Source organism: Serinus canaria, chromosome 1A, assembly GCF_022539315.1.
Source record: "Serinus canaria isolate serCan28SL12 chromosome 1A, serCan2020, whole genome shotgun sequence".
NCBI classification, from domain to species: Eukaryota; Metazoa; Chordata; class Aves; order Passeriformes; family Fringillidae; genus Serinus; species Serinus canaria.
The window spans coordinates 24955419-24980133 of NC_066314.1; the positions used below are offsets into that span (position 1 = coordinate 24955419).

General features: G+C 35.1%; 1 protein-coding gene across 1 annotated transcript in view; it reads right to left on the bottom strand.

Annotated features, from left to right (window-relative positions):
- Window positions 1-24715, bottom strand: part of FOXP2 (forkhead box P2) — a 341521-nt gene that overhangs the window by 105377 nt on the left and 211429 nt on the right. The window contains exon 4 of the mRNA XM_050969956.1: window positions 17051-17140. Coding sequence (XP_050825913.1) covers window positions 17051-17140 — 90 coding nt within the window. The remainder of the gene's footprint in view (window positions 1-17050; window positions 17141-24715) is intronic.

Below are 24715 nucleotides of genomic sequence, written 5' to 3' on the forward strand. Positions count from 1 at the left end.
TCAAATATTTCACAAATTACCTCACTGACAGCATATATAAAATTGTCTTGTATATGCAGACATATAAAAACCCCAAGTACCTAGTCTTTTCTATTAACAGAATACAAATTACTATTAATCCACATCATATGCAAAAGATATAAGGTAGAAAATACACTAACACATAGATTCATAGTGCTCTTGGAATTTTAAACTGGGTAACTTGTTAACTACGTTCGTACTACAAGAAAATAAAAATTTCCCATAATTTCTTCATTTTGGATGTCCTTTGATACTAAATCTCTCTGATTTAAAAAGAACACAAAACTCAGCTGATCATTTATCTATCTATGCATGCTAGCAACATGAGGTAAATAATGTTTAAAGATATATATTTAACTCAGAGACCCAATTTATGATTGTTTAAACAGAGTTGGTCTTGCAAAATAAAAGCCTTTTAAAACACATTTTCTCTCTAATGTATACTTTTTAAAGATTTACGTGAATCAGACCTAAACTTTCTGAAGGTTTGTAAATATACAGTAAATGGTTGAATAAGATAAAAAGTTGTCCTACGAAAGGTTTATGCGAAGTCAAAAGAAAAAGAAAAAAAGAAATATTAGTTAATTCCTTCTTTGAGTTAGATTTTAAAATTGCACCATGGGTATATTTTTCTAAAGAAGACAAAGCATATTACAATATGTTTACACAATATATATAAAATAAATTGCTACACAAGAAAATGTCACATTTTAGAAAGGTTTCACCATATGCTGGAAATTTCTCCTTTACAAGCTCATTATCCAATAGTAGCTCTCAAGACTGAAGCTCATTTACATGTAAAATAAGAGTATGGTCTACTCTTTAAAGGCACAGTGATAAACACACCAATTTGACAATTACATTAATATGAATATTTGCCTAGTCTCCCTTCTCCACCTGTTCTTAATTTGAAGCAGCTGCAGAACAAATCACACCACATAATCTGAATATGCCACTGAGTCACATAAACATACCAACCCTTCTCATCAAGTTTTTTTTTTTTTCCTCTGTTTGTATGTTTGTTTTGAATTTACATGAACCCATAGAAAAAGTATTTTTGGTTGGACAATTTATATTCATCAGCGATAACATATAGAGGATCAATTGCTTTTTTTTGCCTTTTATTACTCTTGTTTTGGTTTTTTACTCTTGTTTTTTTACTTTGTTTTGGTTTTTTTTGCTCTGTTTCCTATAACAATGAGCATTTAATTTCCATGACTAGATGAACAGTACAGAGATAGCAAATATTTTACAGCTTATTGTACTAGATGCACCTCCTGTTAAATATGTTAAAAACATGTGCGGTCACCACCCAGCACAGTAAAAGTGTACCAATGAAATCCTTGTGGCTTCTAGCAAAATAGGACTGAATGGTCACCACTTCACTTTCTTGCAAAATCAGTGCTTTCCACTATTTAGAAAACTCTGTGTTTTGTACCAGCAGCATAAAAGGAACAACAAAACCACAGTTGACTGATAATCCAAAATGACAGTTCACACTAACGACACATTCTTCCTACATGTATGCTGCTCCTTTTTGATACACAAACAAGAAATAATTGAGTAATTTAAGACATTGACTCTATTCCTATGCATTCTGACTGTCATTAGGCCCCATTCTGTAATGTTAAACTGATTCAAACTGAAAGAAAGATGACGGGTAGGCAGCACATGTGGGAAATAACTGAATGCATCACACATGCCTGATACAGCAATGATCACGAAGGACAATGCCAAATGCAAAATGCTCAATATTAATACTAATGGTAAATTCTTTTTCAATGAATAATCAGAGGCACAGACATACAACCCATGTTCTTTCCACAGCTTTCTCAGGAAAAATAACCCATTATAGGGCCTGTGTTGCTTATGAGGGTGTTGCCTAGAACCTCTAAACTGATGGTTTTGCTAAAAACAGATGAGACCCTTCTGTGTTTCAGAACAAGTATTTAGAATTGGATATCCTTTTGGACTGGGATCCATCATCAAATACTGTGGTTAATCTACAATTCTGAGCATCAAAATAAATATGAACTGGAGGGCCAGGTCTGAACAGTCTCAGCCATTCTGACACTGAAACATTACCCAGACAAAGGTGTTTTGTAACAGAAAACCAGCTCCTCTGGTGGCTATCAAAAAGTGTAAAAATTTTTACATTAAAATTATATTGTAGTAGAGATAACATTGTCTGTTATGATGATTCTTTCAGTGCAGAAAAGAGCATGGCATCTGCCTGAAGCTGTCACATCAAGGAGAGTCAACAATGCTTTTCCAGTTCTAGACTAAAAGAAATTTGTGGGGATCTTAACTGTCAGCAATTGGGAACGGCAGCAAAGACAAATGACAAGCAGTCTGCACAATATGTAGGACTACTGTAAGCTGTCATCAGAAATTAAAACGGGCAAAGAATTAACCAAATTATTTTGAGAATTTTTAACAGTAAAGATATGTACATTTAATAAAATACTAAACTATCATTTAGCTGTAAAACAAATAAAAAGGAAAAAATAGTTTGCAAAGGAGAGACATTTCTACAATGCAAAGCAGAGGCCATGCTGCATAACTCCTGGAAACAATTTATTTTGATACAGATGTCTGGTACTTTCTAGGCGACTTAGCAGGATGCTGGACTGGGAAATTTCTTCCTATTCCTTTTTCTCACTGAATATTTAGCCTCTCCAGGCTAGAAAGAAATAAAACAAATTCCATATTTTACCATTATTTATAGGTTGACTGGATGAGATAGTGCATCAGCCTTTGCTGAGCATGGTTTTAGGCACACTAAGAAATATCAGTGAAGTTGAGTCAAATAACTCAGAAAACTCTCTGTGCTGATGTAGCAGAAGAAAATGCAAGCATTCACTGTTTGCTGTGGTCCTACCCAACCAGACAGATATGTCAACTAATAACTAATACTTATATCTTGAGGCACCATATGTGTCACACAAAACTTACAAAAGAAAATAAGAAAGATCAAAGTTAAACAGCTTGTGCACATTAAACCAATGTTTGCACATCCTTAATACCCCTGTTGGGAAGAAAAGCACCAACTGATGTTAAACATTACTAAAAATCAAGGTTCTGCTAAAGAACAAATAATAAAGTCAAAAATCACATCAAATGTATTTTTAAATAATTCTACCAATGCAATACCATGTAGAAGCTAGATAACATGCCCTACATATTGCAAATCTTTTAACATTAAATTAAAAAACCTGATACGAACATCAAATGACACAGTATGATACCTACATCAATTTGTTCATCTATCCTCATTTCAAATGCAAAACTGTACTGTGATTTTAAAAACTTAAAAAATTCTTCAAAGCAATCACTTTGCTTTGCACTGTGGAGTTTGGTACACACACTTTTGTATGAGGGGTATAAAAGCAGCCACTCTTCCTGATGAGGTGTTCAGTTCCCTTCATATTTTTTCACAATGATAAACACTCTTATCAAAGGAAGCGTGGGATGGATGACTACACTAGGGAGAGTTGATCAGCAGAAAAACTAGCACAATCTTTTATCTAAAATTAGCCACAATGTAAGAGACGGAAATCATAAATTGCCTCCTAGGAGTAAGATCATACCCTAATCTTTCATATATGTCTTACACTTAAGGTGAGCCATTTTATCATAACCACATCAAGCACTTTTGCCACTCTTGGATCTCTCAGAGAGTAGAAATGTAGACATTGGTCTTAGGAAAACAGAAACACAAAATATTTTTTTTAATTGCCACCATCTCCTAGTGCAATTTCATTGCTGTTTTTGTCAGACCCATAAGAAAATCAGAGGGGATACAATTGCTCTCCATAATGCCAAACATATGGAAGATTTACAATGAACAAAAAGCTTTTAAATGTATACCTGATATTTTAATTAGGAAAGCAGTATACCCAGAAACAAAGTATCTGAAATACAACAAAAATGCCTCAATTTCATATTGACATAAATATTCCTCAAGCTAAGTCCCTGTTCTGCCACTAAGTTACTCTTTGTCACATTATTTTTGTACTTATTTAACTTCCTACAAAATTGAAATTCAGCTTATTTCAGAACAGGACAGTCAATGACAGAATTTCATTTTGCCTATTTTCATAGCAGCAATTTATGTGAGATTATATGTGAACTGTAGCCTGCAATAAAGTTAAATCAGTTTATAACTTACGTTGATACTGTGTTTCATAGTTGTTTTAACCAACTGAATGGTAGATGATAGACTGACACATCAAAATAATGGAACCTACCTTAAGAATTGTGTTGTAGAGGCTTTTTTAAATCCTTCCCTCGCTTCTAAGGAATGCAGGCACCATTTCTCTCCTTTTCTACTGACTGGGTGATTTATGTGGGAACTGAGGACATAAAAGGGAAGATCCCTTTTCCTTATGGTGGGAGAGACACTGTATGCAGAACCAGGAATCTCAAGGTCTGGGCTTCACTGCCTGCATGGCCAAAGCTGTAACATAGATACAAACTGATGGAAGTGCCATGAAGCTTCCAATGGAACTGAGGTAGTACCTTTCTCTTTTCAAAGGCCCCTTTTTAATCAGTTTCAGAGCATGACACACATGAGTGTCTGATTAACTATGTGGTGTTGGAAAGTGGCTACATAGCTTGAAATCATTTGAGGGCCCAACTATTTTCCTTGAGCTTAATCATATTATTCCAATCTTTTCACCACCATGGAAAGCAGATATGGCTAGTAAAATGCACACTGCATCATCCTGACATTAGCATTGGGTCACAAAGAGAATTGTTCATTAAGAGGTTGAACTGGGAAAGGTTTGATATTTTTTGGGGTTTCCCTCTGAAAAGCATGACTAAAAGCAGTTGTGACAAGTCCAAAGGACTATGGTTTGTGAAATATGAAGTTTGCTGGTGAAACCAGACTATTCTTGGAGGGAAGTCAAGTTCACTTGAATGCTCAAAAGCACATCATCAGAAGAAAAACATACTGGCTTCTGGATATTGCTTGAAAAGACAGAAGAATGGTAAACTGAATGACACAAAATTATCATTTAGCCCACTGGGCTGCTTTTAACAGTGGCCAATACTCAGTGCCCAAAGAGAACAAGCATGGTAGCAGATGAATATTGAGATGCGTTCCTGAGCTTGGATATATGTTGCCTGAAAACCTACATCATCCTTCCAGCTTAATTTCATGTCTTTTACTCCACAAAAAAGAGAACAATTAGATCCTGAGAACCATCAGAAGAACTTCAAGAGCTGAAGGGATGATAAAAGAGCAGAGATATCTTTAGCTCTGTATGGATCATATCTCCTTCTCCTTTACCAAGGAATATTCAAAACTCGAGCCAATGGATTTTGGTATTCCCTTAAAAATGTGAATAATATATACCTACTCCTTGTGCTCACACAGTTGGGCATGAAATGCAGTCAGAGATGTACAAGTATAAACTAGCTGCCTGCTGCTAAGTCCTGCTTGAATAGGTATGTCAATGATGCATGTCTCTGTGGGTCTCTGTGGTTCTTCTTCCCTCCGTGCACTCTGTTAGCAGTGCCCGAATGCACTGAACGCTCTCTGGGTATCTGATCCACAGTAAAATTTTGTACAGTTAATAATACAAGTAAACCCAAGTCTCTAACACAAAGCTTTTGTATCTACAATAGTAAGAATGAAAATAAAAGTTTCATCCTAACAATGAGATCAATACTGAAGATGAAATCTAATGTATTTTAAGTTTAAAACCATTGGATTTCTTATCATGGACTGCTAGCCTGCTAGCCAAGTGTCTAGACCAGTATTTGTCAAAACTAATAGTTTCTCACTGTTTTTTTCTCTAAAAGAGAAAGCAAATGAATAATGATTCTATAAGAGATACCCTTCTTGTGTAAAACACATTTTAAACTAGTAATCAATATTGCAACTATAAAGTTTATATGTAATGAAATGAGAATCACAACAATAAATACCTCAGAATGAAAAGAGGGAGAACAAAGTATTCACCATTTTTGTGGCACTGTTCCAAAGACTCCGTGCCAATGATGTGTAAACACCAAGGAAAAGACAGGAAAAATATAAAATTATCTGCAAAGTGAAACAACGGTTTTCAAAATCTTTTTAGAATTTCTGTTGACAGTTTGACTGGGGAGGGAAAAGTGACTTAAATAACAAGGATTCTTCTCTGAAAAAGGATCCTGCTCTGAAAACGGATCCTGCTTCCTCCTAAAATCTTTGCCATTCATGGAGGTTTAATTGAGAACCAATTTTTGTGTAAATCATCAACAGCATCTCTGATACGTTAGATCTCATATAAACTACAAGAAGGGGTCCTAATACGGCTCTCAGTAAAATTACCTAAAGTTTTCACTCTAAAATGATAAGTGATTCCACATATAGTAAAGTAATATCAAATAATTTTGTGGGTTTTCATTACACTGGAATTTATTTTAAGGATGATGGCATTACTATATTCAAACCTTTCTAAAAGCACTTCTAGCAGCGTACTATACTTACAGTCAAAAACCCAAAAATATCTAATAATCAAACAAACTAAGATAAATATTTCATCTTGAAAATCCAATCCCTATAATCAATTGGCAGGTTTCCCTATGACAATTTACCTTTGCAATGTTACCAAAACCCCAGAGGATTAGGAAATCAGTCTTAACAGCTGCTGATACATCTCTATGGACACTATTATTAAAGCTATTAAGGCTCACACAATTGCACTTAAGTTTCCTATTTTAAAGAATAATACACAGAATAATACAAGAATAATAATATTCTAAAGTCATAAATATTTGCTTCTAGAGGCATGGCTGGAATATTACACTGCCCCCCCCAGCCCAATTACAATGACTGAATACTCAATCAAAGAACTCTAATCAAGTATTCCCCACCCAGAAAAAAACCTAAAAAATTTATATACTAAACTATTTTTTGGATGCTAAATTAGCATGACTTTTCTTAATGTGGAAAAGAGTCCCCTCTCTTAATCTTGACTCTGAGACTCATTGGGTCATAGTATATACAAGACCTTAAAATGGTTGCAATAATCATGATCTCATAAGTGGGTTGTTAGACTAATTCATTCTATTTTCAGGTACTAGAGACAATCAGCTCAACACTATAAACACTCTAAAACATTCTGAAAGTGGGTATTTTTGGAAGAAAATATATTTTACAAGTCAGTTGGGGTTTTTAATAAATTCTGTCTCTTGTTTCAGTATATTTATTTCCATGAAAAGCATGGAAATGCCTTCCTATTAAAAATGTCCATATTTATTAATTTGATGGTATTTCTTACAAATTTTACTGATAATTATGAAGTCAATATATTTCTGTATCAAACAGCCTGAAAAAATCTTGAATATATTAATTATGGGAAAGCTGCAGCTAGATTATGCTTGTAGAATTCCTTTATTGTAATCTAACAAATGAGGATTAAAATACCTGAAATGGTCACACCTGAAAGTGAATTTAAAGAGACAAAATTTTGTGGATTTAGGATCCTACCTGAATTTTACTAAATGTCAGTTATTATCTAGTCTTCAGTCTTTTCTATTCATACAATAGGATGTATATATGCAGAAAATAAAAATTATTTCTGAAAAAATAATAAACTATCATTTTCTCTGGGGTGTTTTAGGTAAACTCTGTAACTTTAAGGAGGCATTAAAATCCCTTTAGAATATCTTCAATGAGTCTTTACCTTTTTTAAGAAAACAGCAACAACAAAGAATACCACACTTCAGAACTAGAAGAGATTTTCTGAGTTTTTGTTTTAATACTCTAATTCACATCACATAAATCCTCTTCTAAGTTGTCAAGCTGTAACTTTAAGCAGGCAAAATATATGGCTGGTGGCTATTGGTTCCAGTGCTTCTACTGGAACAGTGTTCCAGAGCTCTTTTCTCTGCACTGTGAAAAACTTTATTTTCCATAGTTCTTTCATGCTTACCTTAGTTGCATGTTACCATATTTAAAACTCTTTTAAAGAAATATGACAAATATTTCTTAATTTATAAAGTTTGCTTTTTGACTCAAATTGCAAAGAGCAATCCCAATGTTTCAGCCTGTATTCACCTTTTCTGGAGGAAACTTTCTTGTACTTTTATAGCATAAAAATGCATCCAGAATTTACACAATCTCACTCTAGGTGTACAGCAAGCATGCCAAGCTACCAGTCACAGTCAGAACAGTGAGATACCTTCAGCCCATGGATATTCAGGGCATCAGTACCAGAATCCTGAGTCTTTCAGCAGAACCTCTATGGAGTAAATTTCTAACATACCAATAAGCCACCAGAAACTAGGTGGATTGCATATATTCATTATTCCAGATGATATCTCAAAGACCTCTTTTAAAACTGAAATTTAGTTTTAATTGGAAAAATGGTTTTAAATTTAAGATAATATTTTTCTCACCTATTTTTTATCTCTGGTCATTCATGATCATAAAGTGAGCAAAACACTGAACTTCTCTCTTCCTTTTTCATTTAGCTGATAGACATAAGACTAAAACAAATTTTCTTAGTTCTTAGCAAATGACCATATTTTTTGCTGCATATTCTAACATTTATTAGAATTTACTTGCTAAATTAAATTTTTGAAAGATATTAATCCTGTGCAGCATCCCAGTCCTCCTGCAAACCCTCTCTTCCTATTTTGTTTTTCGTGGGTGAAATACATGCCCCCTGTTGCCATGGAATGCTTGGAGATTGGCATTTTTTCTTCCTTACCCAGGGTATAGGTTCAGGCATTTCCAATAAACGGATATTTTTCTGCATACACCAACATCAATCACAATTTGCCTCTGAATTTGCATTATTAATTCCCCTTCAGACACTATGCCCTTAAAGCAATGATTTTCATGGCGTCCTACTCTGTTCTTAAAACAGAAATATACATTGTTTTGCCTATGATTTCACCCTAAATCTTCTATTAAGAAATATTTTACTTAAATTTGGAAATTTGATTATTCCTAAACATCAAGTCCATAGATATCTGCACACTAAATTACAGCTGCATCAGTTTAGGAATCAATTCTGCCAGTACAGAGTTGATTTTGATATTTTTTTTCTTACGTGTTGGGTTACTGTATTGGTTCTCCTCAATACTGTGGAAGCTTTCTCTCCTATTAGACAGAAAGTATTTTTATTGAACAAATGGATTTACTGTGAATACTTGTGGGAAAATGTCATTCTTCATTTATACTTCAAGTTCTTGGTAAGATCCTTGAAGCATATCGACGTTGCTGAAACACTGTACAGTTCCTTTTGTATATATTATTATTATACAATTGCTTTTCAAAGTTGCACATAATCAAGTAGTAAAGCACTGAAGTAGTGTTTAGTAAATTTTTTGCCATTTATTCTATTTCATAAGACCTTCATCTGTCTATCTCAAGAAAATATTAGAAGCACCAGAAGGCATAAAAAGACCTAGAACATCAAAGTGGCAATTATTAACCTCCTTCCAAACAGGATGGGCTGATATGCTTTTCCACCAGACTGTGTGATTGCTTTTTCATCAGCACACATGCTTTTCTTCTGTAGCATTACTGTGTACTGTGTGATCATTTGGATCATTTTGACACTTTTTAACACAGCTTTACATGTATACATCCCAAGTGATGGCAAACTAAAATTAACACCTATGTTGATCTTGGCATACATTCAGATTCCTGATTAGCTGGCTCCTTACACCCTCAGTAAAGTCAGCTTGCTTGGTAAAGCAACTGAACAAGTATGACATCGTAAAATAATACCTAACAATTAGAAAATAATTCATCTCACAAAGCAAAATTAATCTGAAAAGTATGTGAAGAAATCAGCTCAAGGAATGCCATGAACGGCCAGGGAGAGAAAATGAAATTTCATGTGCAAAGCTGCATATGCTACTATTACTGAAAAACCTTCATTGTTTAGTCACAGAACTTATGTTTTGTCCAAAAATTTTCTTGACTTTATAATTCCCCATGTAAAGAAAAACCTTTGGCTTGGGGGGAGTGGGAAGGAAAAAAAAAAGAACTTTCCTTAATAAAAAATTAACTAGAAACAGTTCTGAAATATCTACCCTCATCTTCAGCATTCATACAATATTTTGTTTAGTGTCTTTTTGTGCTTTGGTAATTTCTAAATCGACGTACACTAATGTGTTGTTCAAATTCAAGAGTATCAGGAGAGCCTTGCTTGAGTGGTAAGATCCTAAACTGGCATAATTAGGGCCCTGCCTGGGAGCAGACCCATTAATAGAGCTGCACACTGAGTGGGGAACCATTCACACTTTCCCTCTCAGCTCTTCATGAGCTTTTCTGGGCAGTGAGCCAGCTGGTAAGGAAATCAGGCTGATCCAACCTGTTGCAAGAGCCTGGAGAAGTGGCTCAAGGGAACCTCCACCTACCAGCTCTGCAGTGGGACTGCAAACACAGCCCCAAGAGGAGCAGTCACAGCCGTGCATGTTGGCTGTGCTGGGAGGGACAGCAGGGGGACAGAGCTTTCCAGCTGCTCAAGAAGGCAAATCAGCTTCTCAGTAGTCCTTGGGGATTCCTACAGTTCAGAATATAAAAAACAGTCCACTCATCCCATACACAACATTATTCCTGGTGTCAGACAGGCTGCACATTCTAGTGCGGGGGAAGGATGAGTTTGCTGGTCTGCCATAAAAAAGCTGCTCTGAAAAGACCTAGACACTGTCTCTGAAGGTTTGTCCTTTTGAATCTGAATGGAGAACTGGACTGTGTGTTCTCCCTCTACTCCTAGTTCTCCAGAAGTACTAGAATCAACAAGAAAGGGGAAGGGAAAGATGTTCCAGTGATGCAGGCAATAATTCCTGGACAGTCATAGTAACAGACTGACACATCAGATTCTGCACAGACATGTGTTCAACATTAAAATGCCTCTTGAAATCCCTGATCACATAATAATCCTAATTAGTATTCTGCACATTCAATACCTGTAAACAGAACTTGCATAATACTTCTTTCCTCTGAACTCAAAATATTTTATAATATTACAACAATATTGTCAGGATAAAGCGGTGATCTCTGCATCACCTAGTTGTTTGTGGGGTTTTTGTCTCCATTAGATACAGATTAATCTATTATGTGCTAAATTCTGTTAGAAAAGTGATAAGTAAAATTTTCCCATGTTTAAAAGATAAGGTTAGCCGGAATATTTTATACTCCTGAAAATGACAATAAGAGATAACTGCTCAAGGTGATGCACATATACTTTAAACTAAAAAGCAAACCATACTAACTAGTGCCACTTTCTTAGTAGATTAATTTTTTAAATACTGGGAGTTTTCAAGAGTAAAATGTGACTTAAAGTAAATCTGTTATTAGAAGGTTTTATAGCAACACGGAACACTATGCAAAATATGGGTTTTCATGAGCAGACAAGGTTGTCAAAGAGAGGATGTAAGTCTTTGGAGCAAGTTTTATCTATATAAGTAAGAACTTCCCAGCAAGTTTTTGATACTGACACTTCCACTGTAAATGAAAAAAAAAAAAAGTTTCTTTCTTTTTTTTCTTTATTATTGTACTTATACCTCTTCCTTAATGGAACTCCTGTTTTCTACACCACATAGGCTTGATCATGGATATTTCTCCTTTCCCTTCCCCCTGCAACTTACGTAAAAATAACTCCTTGCCTTCTTTCCATCTCTTGGGGTTATCCTTGTCTTTAGAGTGGGTATTACTGATGCAAATTTCTGCACGTCAGAGGATAACTGCATATTCCTCCGAATAGACTTACAAGGGAAAATGGGACTTACGATTTTCCAGCAGCTATCTTCCAAATTTAATTTACCCCAAGCCTCAATGTTTGCTTATATGTAGGCCACACATTTCCCCTAGAATTATACACGAGAGGGAGAAAGACTGTTTATCACTACACTCCTCTTACACTAAATATTATGCATTTGAATCTTTCTATATCAGTGTTTTCTACCATCTACAAAATCCTCCTACTTCTTATGCTTAGCAGCATGCATTAGATAAACAGAAATATGTAACGTGCAGTTCATGGAAAAAAAAGAGTTTTAAACCAGTTAGATTTATTTCTATTTTTGTTCAATGTAATGCAAGGAAAACTCTCTAAGTTACAACCATAACAAGTTTTTTTTCTGTTTTTAAAATGGCACTTTTTGACTGATATTAAGCATGCACGGTTGAAGTCAAAGTGCATTAAATCAGAGGATATAATTTAAAAGCTGTGGGGTTTGCTTCTTTTTTCCCACGTTCCCTATTTCTCATCTCTCATCAAGTCCTTATATATGTTTAAAAAAAGTAACTAAAGGTTACAATATTAATGATATGTTTGCTTATTTATTATGTGCAATGAATTTTAAACTCAGGCCCATATGAGGATCCAAAGGGAGATGACCAAACTAGAAGAGAGTAAAGCATGAAGAGTGGGTTAAAAGAGACTGTGAATATCTTTTCATGCTAAATTTTCATGCTAAATTTTTGCATTTTGAGTGTCTTTAAAAAAAATGGTTCTTCTGATGGTATTCACCAATGAAATAAAAATTAAGTAAATTAACTTAAGTGCATACATTTCCCAAATTTTATCAAATTATTACACTTCAGTGAAGTGCTTATGCTAAATAAACAAAGCTTACCATAACAACTCAACACTCCATACAGCATGATATTTATACAACTGGCTTGGTACACACTGAGATTAACCCTTTGATTCCAGGAGTCATGATTTCATGACATGCCATCCTCTTATAGAATGCATTTGTACTGATGTTGAAACAACAAATCTCCTAGCCTGAAGGAAAAAATATCTAACCAATTCATTGTAGATATAATAAACTATGGGGCTGAAGATAATTATCTATTTATTCTCATCGACATGATGTTCACAGTCTGACTCTGTGAAGAAAACTACTCCTTTAGAGACATTACTGGGAATAGAAACAACTTGGCAAACAAATAGAATTATAACTGCATATCACCATTCTATGCAGACAACAACAGCATGTGTATCATGGACAGATTACTCTCAGCATAGAGACTGACTACCTGGAAGGGAAACAATTGCAATGCTGTACACGAATACCCACCAATGGCAGAAAATTGACAGCATTTACCTCTGGGTTATGCTTGCGCTCTCACAGCTCTTCAAGAACCTCAACTCTTGCTCATGACTGTAAATGTTACATGAAAACAAAGCTGCCAGTATTAAAACTCAGGCTAGATGATACCAGGTTCTTCAGTGGCTCTAAGGACAGTGACTTTCTGCCCCAGGAGAAGGAACTACATGTTCTAAGAGCCAAGGAAACATTTTTTTCCTGTTATGCCTACCATGGAAATTTTGTGATAAGGAGAGAAATCCTTGAAAGCAATTAGTAAGCTTCACCATGGATTACCATTATAACCAATTCTACAGAAAATAAAAATATTCTGAAACAAAAAATAGCACTACAAAAATCTTAATCTTACTACAGCAATATTTTACTGGATGCACAGTGAAATAGTAAATGCTATTATCTCATCATATTCAGGTTAACATTGCCCTCAACTCTGATCACAAACCCTCCATAGCTATTTTGCAGTATGTCATTAATCAATGTATGTACTGATTGGACCCATTCAATTGGTGCATCAGTGTAATGAATGGCATATATAAACATATTTCAAATACATTTATTCGGATATCTATACATGAAAGTAAAATCACTACCACAATTGGTACTCAAGCTTGTCAAAAGGGATGTTTCTCCTCTTCTGTTTTACATAAGACATGCTAATGGTTATGCCATCTGCAGTGTGAAACCCAGACAAATGTAAATGAAAGTAATAGTAGATCAAGACAAGCGTCTATCTAAACCAGCAATTTTTGCAGGTATTCTGTTAACTTTCAATCCAAATATAAGCCTGCTGTCCTGAAAATACAGGATAACTATTACTTAAATGTAACTTTTGCACAAGAAACTAAAACAAAAACTTCTGCACTTTTGCAATAGATCACATAGCTAGTGGTACATTTGTAAAGGCTTTTCATGAGGATACAAAAGACACTCAAATTATTCTAGGAAAATTTCAGCAGTTCCCCTAAAGACATCCCCTCAGTAAAGCACAGTAGAACATGACGACTTACCCAACACCCTCTTTTTGTAAAGTTGAGGACACAAATTTGAAGGTTTCTTCAATCAGCTTTCAACTTGCTGATTAGCTAGTAGGTGCTGTAAGTCACTAAAATACTTGATGCATTATGAAACAACAAAGAGAACATACATAAAAAAACCATATGCTACTTTCCCCCCCAAAAAAGATGGCCACTAAAATAAATACTAGGCTTTTTTCCTCTTTGTCTCATCAAACAATAGAATATTTTACATCAAACTACAGAACATGAGATGCATGGCAAGGCTTACCTAATAGCCACATTTGCTTGCAGATGTGTGAGCTGGTTTTAAAGGTTTTATTGCATTTTTACTAGATTTATAAATCTATTCTAACATATCCACAGTTGCCAGATTAGTAAATTGCTCTGAAATGGAGGAAATTAGATATGCACTAATTCAAAAGTATTTTAAATATTGGAAGAAGTCTGTTTTCTCAATCACAAACACAAGTACAAGTATTTTTGCCTTATAATCTTCAATTTTGTCTTATAAAGCTTATACAAATTTAGCAATTTCTACTGCTAGAAGAATTTGGCCAAAGTTATCATTGAATTTGCCATAAGGAAATAATAATGCTGTACAATTTTATGACAGTATTTGGTCAAACAGGCAAAACAAAGATTAAAATGTGAGTTCCCACTACATGATGAACAATGAACAGTAAGAGACAGAAGTAGAAAAGCTCAAAGGACTCATGTCCAAAACGTTTATACATTCTTTTCACTAAAAAAGAAAGCTAAAATGTAGCTTGTGCTCATACCTGAATTTACATGATATTTGATAGATAAAACTAAAGTCTGGGAGCAAATTCCATTTTTTTTCCCCCTTAAAAATGAACCAAATGAAGTGTTCAAGGCCAATAAGAGACACTATGTACACACTGATGACGAAAGAAAAAGTTGGAAACATAAGCAATAATCTAGACTTTAGGGCACATGTAACAATTCTGAAAATAAAGCTGTTTGCTTTATTTTCTTCTTCCTACCTCTCAAATGCGACTCATGAGATGCTGGTGCCTCCTGGGAAACAAGTGATACAGCACCAACACATCAAGCCCTAGCATTTAAAGGGCACCAGGCCATAGTTAGTGCTTTAAGAGCATGAAAGCACAAGACTCCCTCTCTTCATCTCATCATCCTCTGGGATCTGTCTTTGACTCCAAACATAATTTTCTATCATTTCAACAAAGCCTACCACAAACAGTGCACCCCCAGACTTCAAAGTTTGAGAATGTGAAAAGAGAAGTCAGTAGCTCCTGGACTGTGCTGGATTAAAAGGTGGAGGATTAAAGCAAGAAAAAATATGGAGAACATATACTGGGAAAATACCATTATTTATGCCTGTTTCACATACTTTCCTTATTGCCTGGTGCGGGCCAATTTAGAGACAGAACACAGAGCTAGATGGATCTTGCACACTCCTTATACAACCCATGCTATCTTTCAGAATGAGGAGCTAGCAGAATGAAGCACTTTCACAATATTCATTAAATAAATCGTTTTCATGGTTCAACCCTTCAAGGTCACTAATTCCACTTTGAAAACTTAAAAAACCCACATAGTTTATAAGCTTCTACCTTTATGGCTACTCTTCTTATGTGCCTTCAGTGCAGAAGGTGTTTGATACAAAGCAAATGTGAATTTGCACTTACAAAGCAAAGTCAGGGGTGAAGAGTGGGAGGTTGAGAGGGTCCCAGGACTCAGCCTCAGCCAGGAATGGACTACAACTACAGTACGGCAGGATGCCATCATGTCACGCTTTCCTTTTTTCCATTTTCTTTAATCATATTCCTAAATTCTTGTTTGGTTCTGAGCAAAAAAATAAAACCTTAAAAGTGTATTTGAAGAGAGCTGATCAGGAATGTGGAACTGTTTGCTGTGTCCACCACTGCTCTACCAAGTCTCACAAAGAAAAGGAGACAATGTGAATCACATTCAGAAATTGCACAAGTGAACAAATTTCACAACATTTCCCTGGTGGAGAAACAAAATACATTCTAGTGCCTGGGGTCCTCCATTATGCATGAAAAAAACAAAAAATGAGATAAAAATACCCTACTCCATCAGAAAACAGGGGAAGTCCTGAGAGAATAAATGCACACCCAGAAAAATAGATATGAGGAAGAGAATGGTAGGATTTATACTTTTTTAATTTCCTAAACAAAATAAAATTGTCTGCAATAAATTGTAATTCTGCAGTTAAGCACCCATATTTGGTTTATATACAAGACAGAACATTTTTGTCAGCAGAACACAATTTGATATGGAACTCTGCATTAGGATTAAATGATTGATACCTCATAAAATACCATACTGATAAAACTTCCTAGGAATAAAACTCTCTTCATGTTTTTACTAATGCATTTTAAAGAACTATTCAATAGCAGAACTTCTGTTTACTCATTCACAATCCAAATCCCAACTACATCCTAACATGAAATTTCACTACATTTTTTTTTTAATGGCAGAAGCAGCTTTCATAATTTCATGCACTTGTGTTATTTAAGTTTCTGAACACTTCTCTGTCACTTAGGTATAGTAACTGTGAGGTATTTAGCTTTTCTCTTTATTTTCCACAGATACTGTTTTGCTCCTAGTCTTAACATACTTTTACAACTTAAACCACGTCCGTATAAAAGTCACATACCAATCTTGTAACATGTCTATAAAGAATTAATGTGCCACAGTTACTGAACTCAGACTTAGTCTCAGACCTTTTAAGCATGTACAGCCACAAAAGGCTTTTGTATCCTGCAGTGGTTTTTCCCTGTGAAGTCAGAGTAAGAAGCCCGTGACCAGCAGCATGTGGATATGCACACACACGCCTTAGAGGACAGGCACTGCCACACACCCGCACGTGTCAGCGAGCCTGGCACTTGTCCCTGACATTAAGGTCCCAAAAGCAAGGAGACTTTACTAACCTGCAGCGGTCTCTGTTTCTCACTGCCCTTAGGAGATTTCAGTCCACTTGTCTGTTGCTGTAAAAGCAGCTGCCTTGCTGCCTGGAGTGCCTAAAAGTTAAAAAAAAAAAAAAAAAAGTAAATAAATTCGACCAATTCCTAGAAAGAAATCAGTTACTCATTGCTAATTGTAGGTAAAAGTCCGATTGAATGAACAAAATCCCCTCTTATTCGATTTGTATTTGCTATATTTCAGACTTCAGGGTTGTTTTTTTTTTTACTTGAAACATTAAAAAAAATATTCTGGAAGTATATATATAAGACTTCACTAGAATTTATGGATGTACATGAAATCCTGCAGGAAATAAAGTTAATTTGTTTGAAGTGCTTGAAGAGGAAAAATCATAAACTGCATCAATAGCCTCATTTCCACAAGGAACTTGTCTTTGAGTGTTCAACTAAAATGCCCACTCCCTTGCAAATTATCATTCAATTTGCATTTTCGTATTACAATTTGAAGTAAAAGCAAGTAGACTTCAAGTGTTACCAGAAGCTGTAATTAAATTTGACAAATCAACATCAGATTATCTTGAAAGTGAATTAATAAGGATATTCATTGAAGATTAAAAACACTTTTTGTACTTACAATTCAAGGAGAAACCTCTCCTTTGACAAAAAAAAAGAGTACAGTTTTAATGCCAAATAAAAATGAGTGGTTTTAATTTGCATTCTTAGGAAAATCAGAGAACAAAGAAATTATTACTCAACCAACCAGATCAGGCTCAGGGATGACAGTATACCAATCAAAATAGAAGATGTTTTCATTTATTTTACGTTTTCATTCCAACTCAGCCAAATACAGTTAAACATATGAAATGTAATCAAACATTCTACCTACCCGAAGAATGCTAATCTGTATTATTTTTCCCTATAAAATTATTTCTAAAATGTCAAGTGTTATAAAGTGGTACTTATTTAGAAATAAAAAAAAAAACCCCAAAAAACAGGAAAACCAAAAAACGTGATTCAAAACATTTCCACTGAAACTACCTGGAGAACTCATTTTTTCCCCCCAGAAAAATCAGCTCAATAAATAGCAGTTCTAGCTTTACATCACACTATTATCTCTGTTATTAAAACCTACTGTAGATGGAATGTACTGCAACAAATGCCATTTGATCAATGTTCCCTAAAATAATAAAGATTCTCAACTGATAAAGAAAGGTACAATTTTGATTGGACTCAAATGAGCTGGTTTTTAAGATAGTTTCTTGTATCCATGACAACAGTTGCTTTGACAAGATGTGCATATGGCATTACACTGCCAGCTGGTGTGAACAATGTTTGAACTACTGCATTGAGATGCTGAGCAAACAGAAAAAGTTGCCACGTCTTAACCCTCAGGGAAGGCAGTCATCCCCTGATCAATTATGAAAAGACAGAGAGAGGGCTGCTACAGTCTGGCTCCAAGCAAGTTTTCTGAGAAGGCAGGCAGACATAGAAAACCAAAGTAAACAAAGTGAATGCACTAGTACCATCTCCTAACAACATTGATTTGTCTCCCCATAGAAGGCCCTGGTACAAAGTTTGCAGAGCAGACTTTTAACATTTGGAGACATTCCCACAACAATCCCTGTATTGTTTCATCAAATTCTCAGGTAATTACAGGTCAGCTACACAAAGAGTATACATTCCTCTGAACCTAAGCAATGAGACACACAGCACTACCTTCTCTTTGCCAAAAATAAGCAAAAAGTTAACATATTTAAAAGTGCACTTGAAATATTTTGTTACCAAGGAACCACTAGGTGCATGATCTCTCCTGCATTCACAGTTCTTGAGCATATCCTAAAGGACAGTAATTCTCTGCCTGAGATCAGAGTTAAGTGTATCTTTTGATTTCAGGGACACCAGGATTCTTTTGATTTCAGGGACACCAGGATTTGGTCCCAACTTCTTGCAGTGGCTGAACCAAAAACAGATAAAAAGCACGAACAGAAGATATGTGGCAAATTGTATTCCTTAATCTCTAGTGGTCTCCAAAAGGAAAACTTGAATGGAAGCAAGAGAACTACTGTACTTCTGAATTCATGAGACTGTAGAGGAAAACTAACCTCACTACTTGGGGTGATACTGCCAGGAGAATGAGAGAAGAGATATGGAGTAAGAGGAAATGCAAAAAAAAAAAAAAACATTGAAGCAATAATCTTTTATTTTTAGCAGTTGCAGAAATCCTCATCTTCCTCAGCAGTAGTGTCTTCACAACAATACAATAAAACAAGCAAGTATGCATTGGGTAAATCTGTACATTTACAGTACTTGAAAATTATAGAACTATAGTCTGCTGTAGCTTAGATTTAATCTAGACTGATTTCAAATTGTGGCTAGCATACTCTTGTGGAATGAGCCTAAGAAAGTATGACTTCCTACAGCTAACTACAAAAAGAGTCACACTTCATGAAAAAGCAAGGCAGCACAACAGGATATGCTTGCATAAAAGGCTCTACTACTTAAACTATTTTGATTCATATATGCTGGTTGGGATATCTCTAAAGGAGTAAAGGCTTATCTTTTAATACAGAATGTCTTATAAATGATGACTACCTGAATACTTCAGTGATCTTATTGTGGCAGTTTAGATTATTGTAAACACAGGAGATAGAAGAAGAACAGAAAACAATTTCAAGAGATCAGAGATGATTTAAAACTCATAAGGAGAAATCACTGTCAGCCTTTGTTCTTAGAGCAGTCATCATATAGTATTTTTTTCTCCAAGTGTGCTGCTTCACTTTACATTTTGCTACATGGTAAACAAGCTCTCACGAACACTGCTAATTTCAAAGCATTATTACTGACATTATTCCTAAGAGAAGATCATAAGACTGTAAAACATTAGTTCTAAAAATTCATTTGCTCCTATTGAATCTTTGCAAAACAAATTGACAACTCGAAAGTATCTTATAAAATTCATAGTTTATCAACTACAATTCCAGTAAACACCTACCCCATGTATCATTTATGAATTTCTCTGACAATAACTCATGATCTAAAAATAGTGTAATGAAGACAAAATAACAGACGCTTATAAATCTGAAAAATCAAATTTATGTTGAATCCCACCTCAAGTTAAGTAAAGAAAGAACAGATTCTAGGGCACTCAAAATTGTATCTAGTTCCCAATAACGTTTGTTTCAAATTTAGTAGGAACTTTTCCTTAATTGTCCAAATTAGAAAAACTATTAAAAAAATCCAATGCAGACAAAAGCAATAAAAAGAACTGAGGATTAGAAATTATTTTAATTACGTAAATGAAAATCATTATGATGCTTTAAGTAATGGCTATATAAGAAGGAAAATTTGAGCATATGGTTTCCAGAACTCACTGTGTCTTCTAGTAAAATATTTATTGGGAACGGTACTTCTTAATATTTACTACAAAGCTTTGGCATAGCTAAAACATAAGCAGAACAGAAATGAAAATAACTGCATATAACTCACACAATTAAAGTTGATAAATTGCAGTAGATTTTGCTGTTTGTTGGCAATATTACTAGGAGATATAACTTCCTTTAATATTGTATTCCAAACCCTTCTGTTTGATCTAAGTGTGATTCAAAATTATTTTTAAAGTTTTACCATTTTAATAAAGTGAAAGCTGTCACCTAAAGATGGTAAGTTTATTACTCTGTTTTTTAGAAAATAAACATATGTGTATTTTTAGGGAACAGATGTCACTCATATCCTTCCTTTAAAACCAGGAATGTTTAACCTATCAGCCTGTTGCATTTGAGACGTTAAAATGAAAAATGACATCTATGCCCATTAATATCGTCAATGCATAAACAGCACAGCGTGACACATTCTTGAGAGCTGAAGGCTACAAAATCTCTCTGAAACATAAATAACAAAGCACTCAGAAGGATATTTGATGTTGATATTCATCTCTGAGAAAAACACTGCTGCCTGGGCTTCTTATGAAAATAGATGCAGCCCAAATGGATCTCCTGTAATTGGTTTCAGATAGCGAGGTCAAAAGAAATATGATACAAGAAACTATTATGTGGAACAGGCGAAACAAGAATGTTTATACAGGCACTCCCTATTTATACTGACAAGAGGTGTATACTCTGCAGATAACCAAAACACTTGCCAGAAGTCGACCAGATTCTTTTCTTTCCTAATTCTGAATACCTATTTTATTTTTTCAAATGACTGCATATCCTAACATTCCTGCTGAACGTAAAATAAGTTTCTGAACATCTAAGTTTCCAAATGGCTGAATATGTCAAACGGCAGTCATCTCGCTGGTAGCACTATGCAACCGAAACCTATCAACATGCTAAGCTGGATTTAAGGCCAAAAACTGCTCTGCACTGGTTGAATAACAAGTTAACCAAATGATTAAACAGCTACATTTAACTTAAAAAACACTTCAGGAGAACCTCTGACCCTTTATAACCTGCTTGGGGCCGATTCTCTGGCTGGCTTACAACAAGAATCCCAGAATTACCCATAGTTGTACAAAACCCTCAAAAGATAGTGACTGAAAGACAACATTGCTGAAGTCCTCCTAATAGCACTCAAATGATATGGCTAAACCTTTGTCTCTGACTGACTGTGTTAGCCCAGAAAGTACTCTGATGAATATCGGAGTCAGTCAGCACAGAAGCTTATAATCTTAAATGGAGTAGCAAAGCAGCTAGCACTATTCAAAGAATCTTGAATTTAAGATGTTCCAACTCCTTTCCAGCAGCAGTCTCTCCAGAAGCCTTGATAGAGAAAGCAAACTCCCATGCTCCCCAGTGAGAAACACTCTTTTCTCTAAGCCACACGAAGAAAATTGACGACAAATGTGCCACACTGGAAAGCCCACCTGTATGTAACAGAAATCCCAGCCACATAATCTGTCTGATTTTACCTACAAGAGATAGACTGAACAATTTTTACAGAGTTTGCCTATAGAACAGATAAGGCTGTTGGCACCAATCTCAAGGAATATATTACTTAAAAAATCCAGATATTCCCTAAGAAGGATTTCACTCAAATAACCCAACATTGGACTATACCAATATTCAAGCAAAAAAAAAAAAAAAAAAAAAAAAGAAGTTTTTCTGTCTTCTTAATCTAGATTAGTGTGCCTTGCCTAGTAGTAGAACACAAAGCTGGAAGAGATCCAAATGTTCGAAACTATGTTTTGCTCCAGAAGAAGAGGCAATAGTTTTTGACACTGTATTACAATCCCAAGTACTCCCACCACCAGGCTGCTAGACAGGAGGACAAGAAGTGGTCATGCCCACCAAATGTGGTAGTAAACCCAACCTAAGGGTGGGATTAAATGAACACTGAATATGTTTGAAAACATCTGCTACATTAACACTACAGGAATTTGTGCAAATGATTGCCTGGCTCTTGGATCCCTAGGCTGCCCAGCTTTTCCAAGGCTGGGAAAATTCTTCATTTGTTCAGAACAGCAACTCTTCATGCCTGGGGAATTTCAAAATAAAACAGCAGAGCACATTGAGGGTTGGGGGCAAGCAGAAAAAGACATTCTGGATCACAGTTTAACTTACATACTTACATTCCTCAAGTGCTTCAGCTCAGAAAACATAAGAATATCTCTGGATATGGCTCTTGTTTCCTTGGACCAAAAGCACTTTGCTGTTAGTTGGTTGGTTGTTTAGCAGCAAAGGTGATGGTATGTGTGTGTGGTTTGTTTTCTTAGGCTAATATTGCCAGGTTCAGTATATTGAGGCTCTGATTTTGATTCAGATTTGTGGTCTTCCCTGCAACACAAATGCCAGCAGAAGAAAGGATCCTCAATCTACCTGAGCTTCTATTCTATCCTGATGTTATCCAGGATTAATTTTCAGTTGAAGAGAAAAAGTAACAGTAATAAAGTGATAAATGCAACATGAAGTCTTATAATGCTGTTTAATAAAAGGAAATTAATCACATAATTTTCATAAACCTATTTTCAAACAGCAATCTATCAGAGAGAAATTATGCATCTGTAGTTATTGACCTTTCATTTCACCATGACTGATTTGTAATTAGACTAGTTTTGTGAAAAATAATAGTTAATTACCAGAATTTTTTCACTCTAATTGTTTTGGCTTTTTTTGTTGTTGCTGTTATTGTTGTTTGGTTGCGGGTTTTTCTGTTTAGTGTCTTCCTTTTTTTTTCCTGTGTGAAGGATGCTAAATAAATACAGGGCACTAGGAATTAACAGTTTACATATTTCATTTTATAAAGCCAATTTAGCTTCTTTCCCTATAACCCAATTTAATAGATTCTAAAGACTTCTGCAAAAACAACTCTTTAATTTTCCCTGCCCATTATTTGACTGACCAAGAACGAGAAACAAAACAGTTACATGCTTCAATTCCTTGCAGCATTAGCAGGAATGTCTTCCCTGTAGACATAGCCTGCATTGGTCATTAGGGCTCCATGTCAGCCCATGCTTAACATGGTGCCTGACAGCAAATCCAAATGCATTCTCCAAAGCTCAAACCAGGTGAAGAATGCAAATGTCAAGGGTTAGGAGAGATGGGGGCTTACAACACCAAAGTTGTGCTTGAACCTGACAATCTCCTTTCTTTCATACCACATGTCTGAACTTAACTTTCCATTTGTACATACAGAAGCAAACAATCTACTCTTACTTCTTTCCTATTCCTTACATTACACAGTGACTAATTGCATTTATTAAATTTAAAAAAAAAGCAACAAAACAGTGCACACATAAAATGCCAGCAATCCAAGCTCACAAATATTCTGACACTGCTATATTCTTCCATGGGATGTGATTTTTAAAAGACTGGGACATGTAATAGTTAAACAGGAGAGCTAATCTCTTAGTTCTACATGAAAAGAATGTGGTAATGGTGGCGCGTACAAGACTTCCACATGAAAACTTGTATGATCTATTTCCAGTGAAAATCTGCTAACTGATATAAAAAAGCTATTTAAGTGTGCAGGCAAAGAAAAAACAATCCATGCAGTTATCACATGTGTGAAGCCAGGAATAAAAAATCCTTAAAATAACTATAAGTTTATATAATAATATGCATATAGGTAGAATGCATACATAGGATTTGAAAGGAGTTGTTTAAAAAAAAACCTTCTTTCAAGTTTGTGAATTGTAGACATTTCCTTATTGGCTGTGAAACTACTATTGGCTACTTTCAATTAAAGCAGTCAGAAACAAAGCAGTGATGACTTAGGTAGAATAACAGATGATTTGATAATTTATAAATAAGAAAGGAACTGATGCAAGTTAAATCAAGGGCAGCCCCATGTGCATTAAGATCAAAATTCAGAGCAACTTTGGGAGTGGAAAGAAAGAGTATCAAAGGAAGCATTGCAACCGTTAGAAGGTTGTTAGAAGGCAAGAGTTTTAACAGATATGAATCTGAAAGGAAATTTTAAAATTAAAGACAATGAATTAAACAGGGAGATTATTAATCAAATTATTAACAAAAAATCACCACCAAGATATAAACTAAACCAAGAAGTGAGGTAGATACAAACCAGAAGGAAGCATGCACTCTAACATTTTGTCCTGGCCAACAGCAAGATTCCCAAAATAGAACCTCAAGTTTGAGAGGAAAGATCTGAGGACTGATTAATTTTGTTAAGCAATACAGAGAGGTAAAAGAACATGTGAAGAACAAATGCTAAACAATT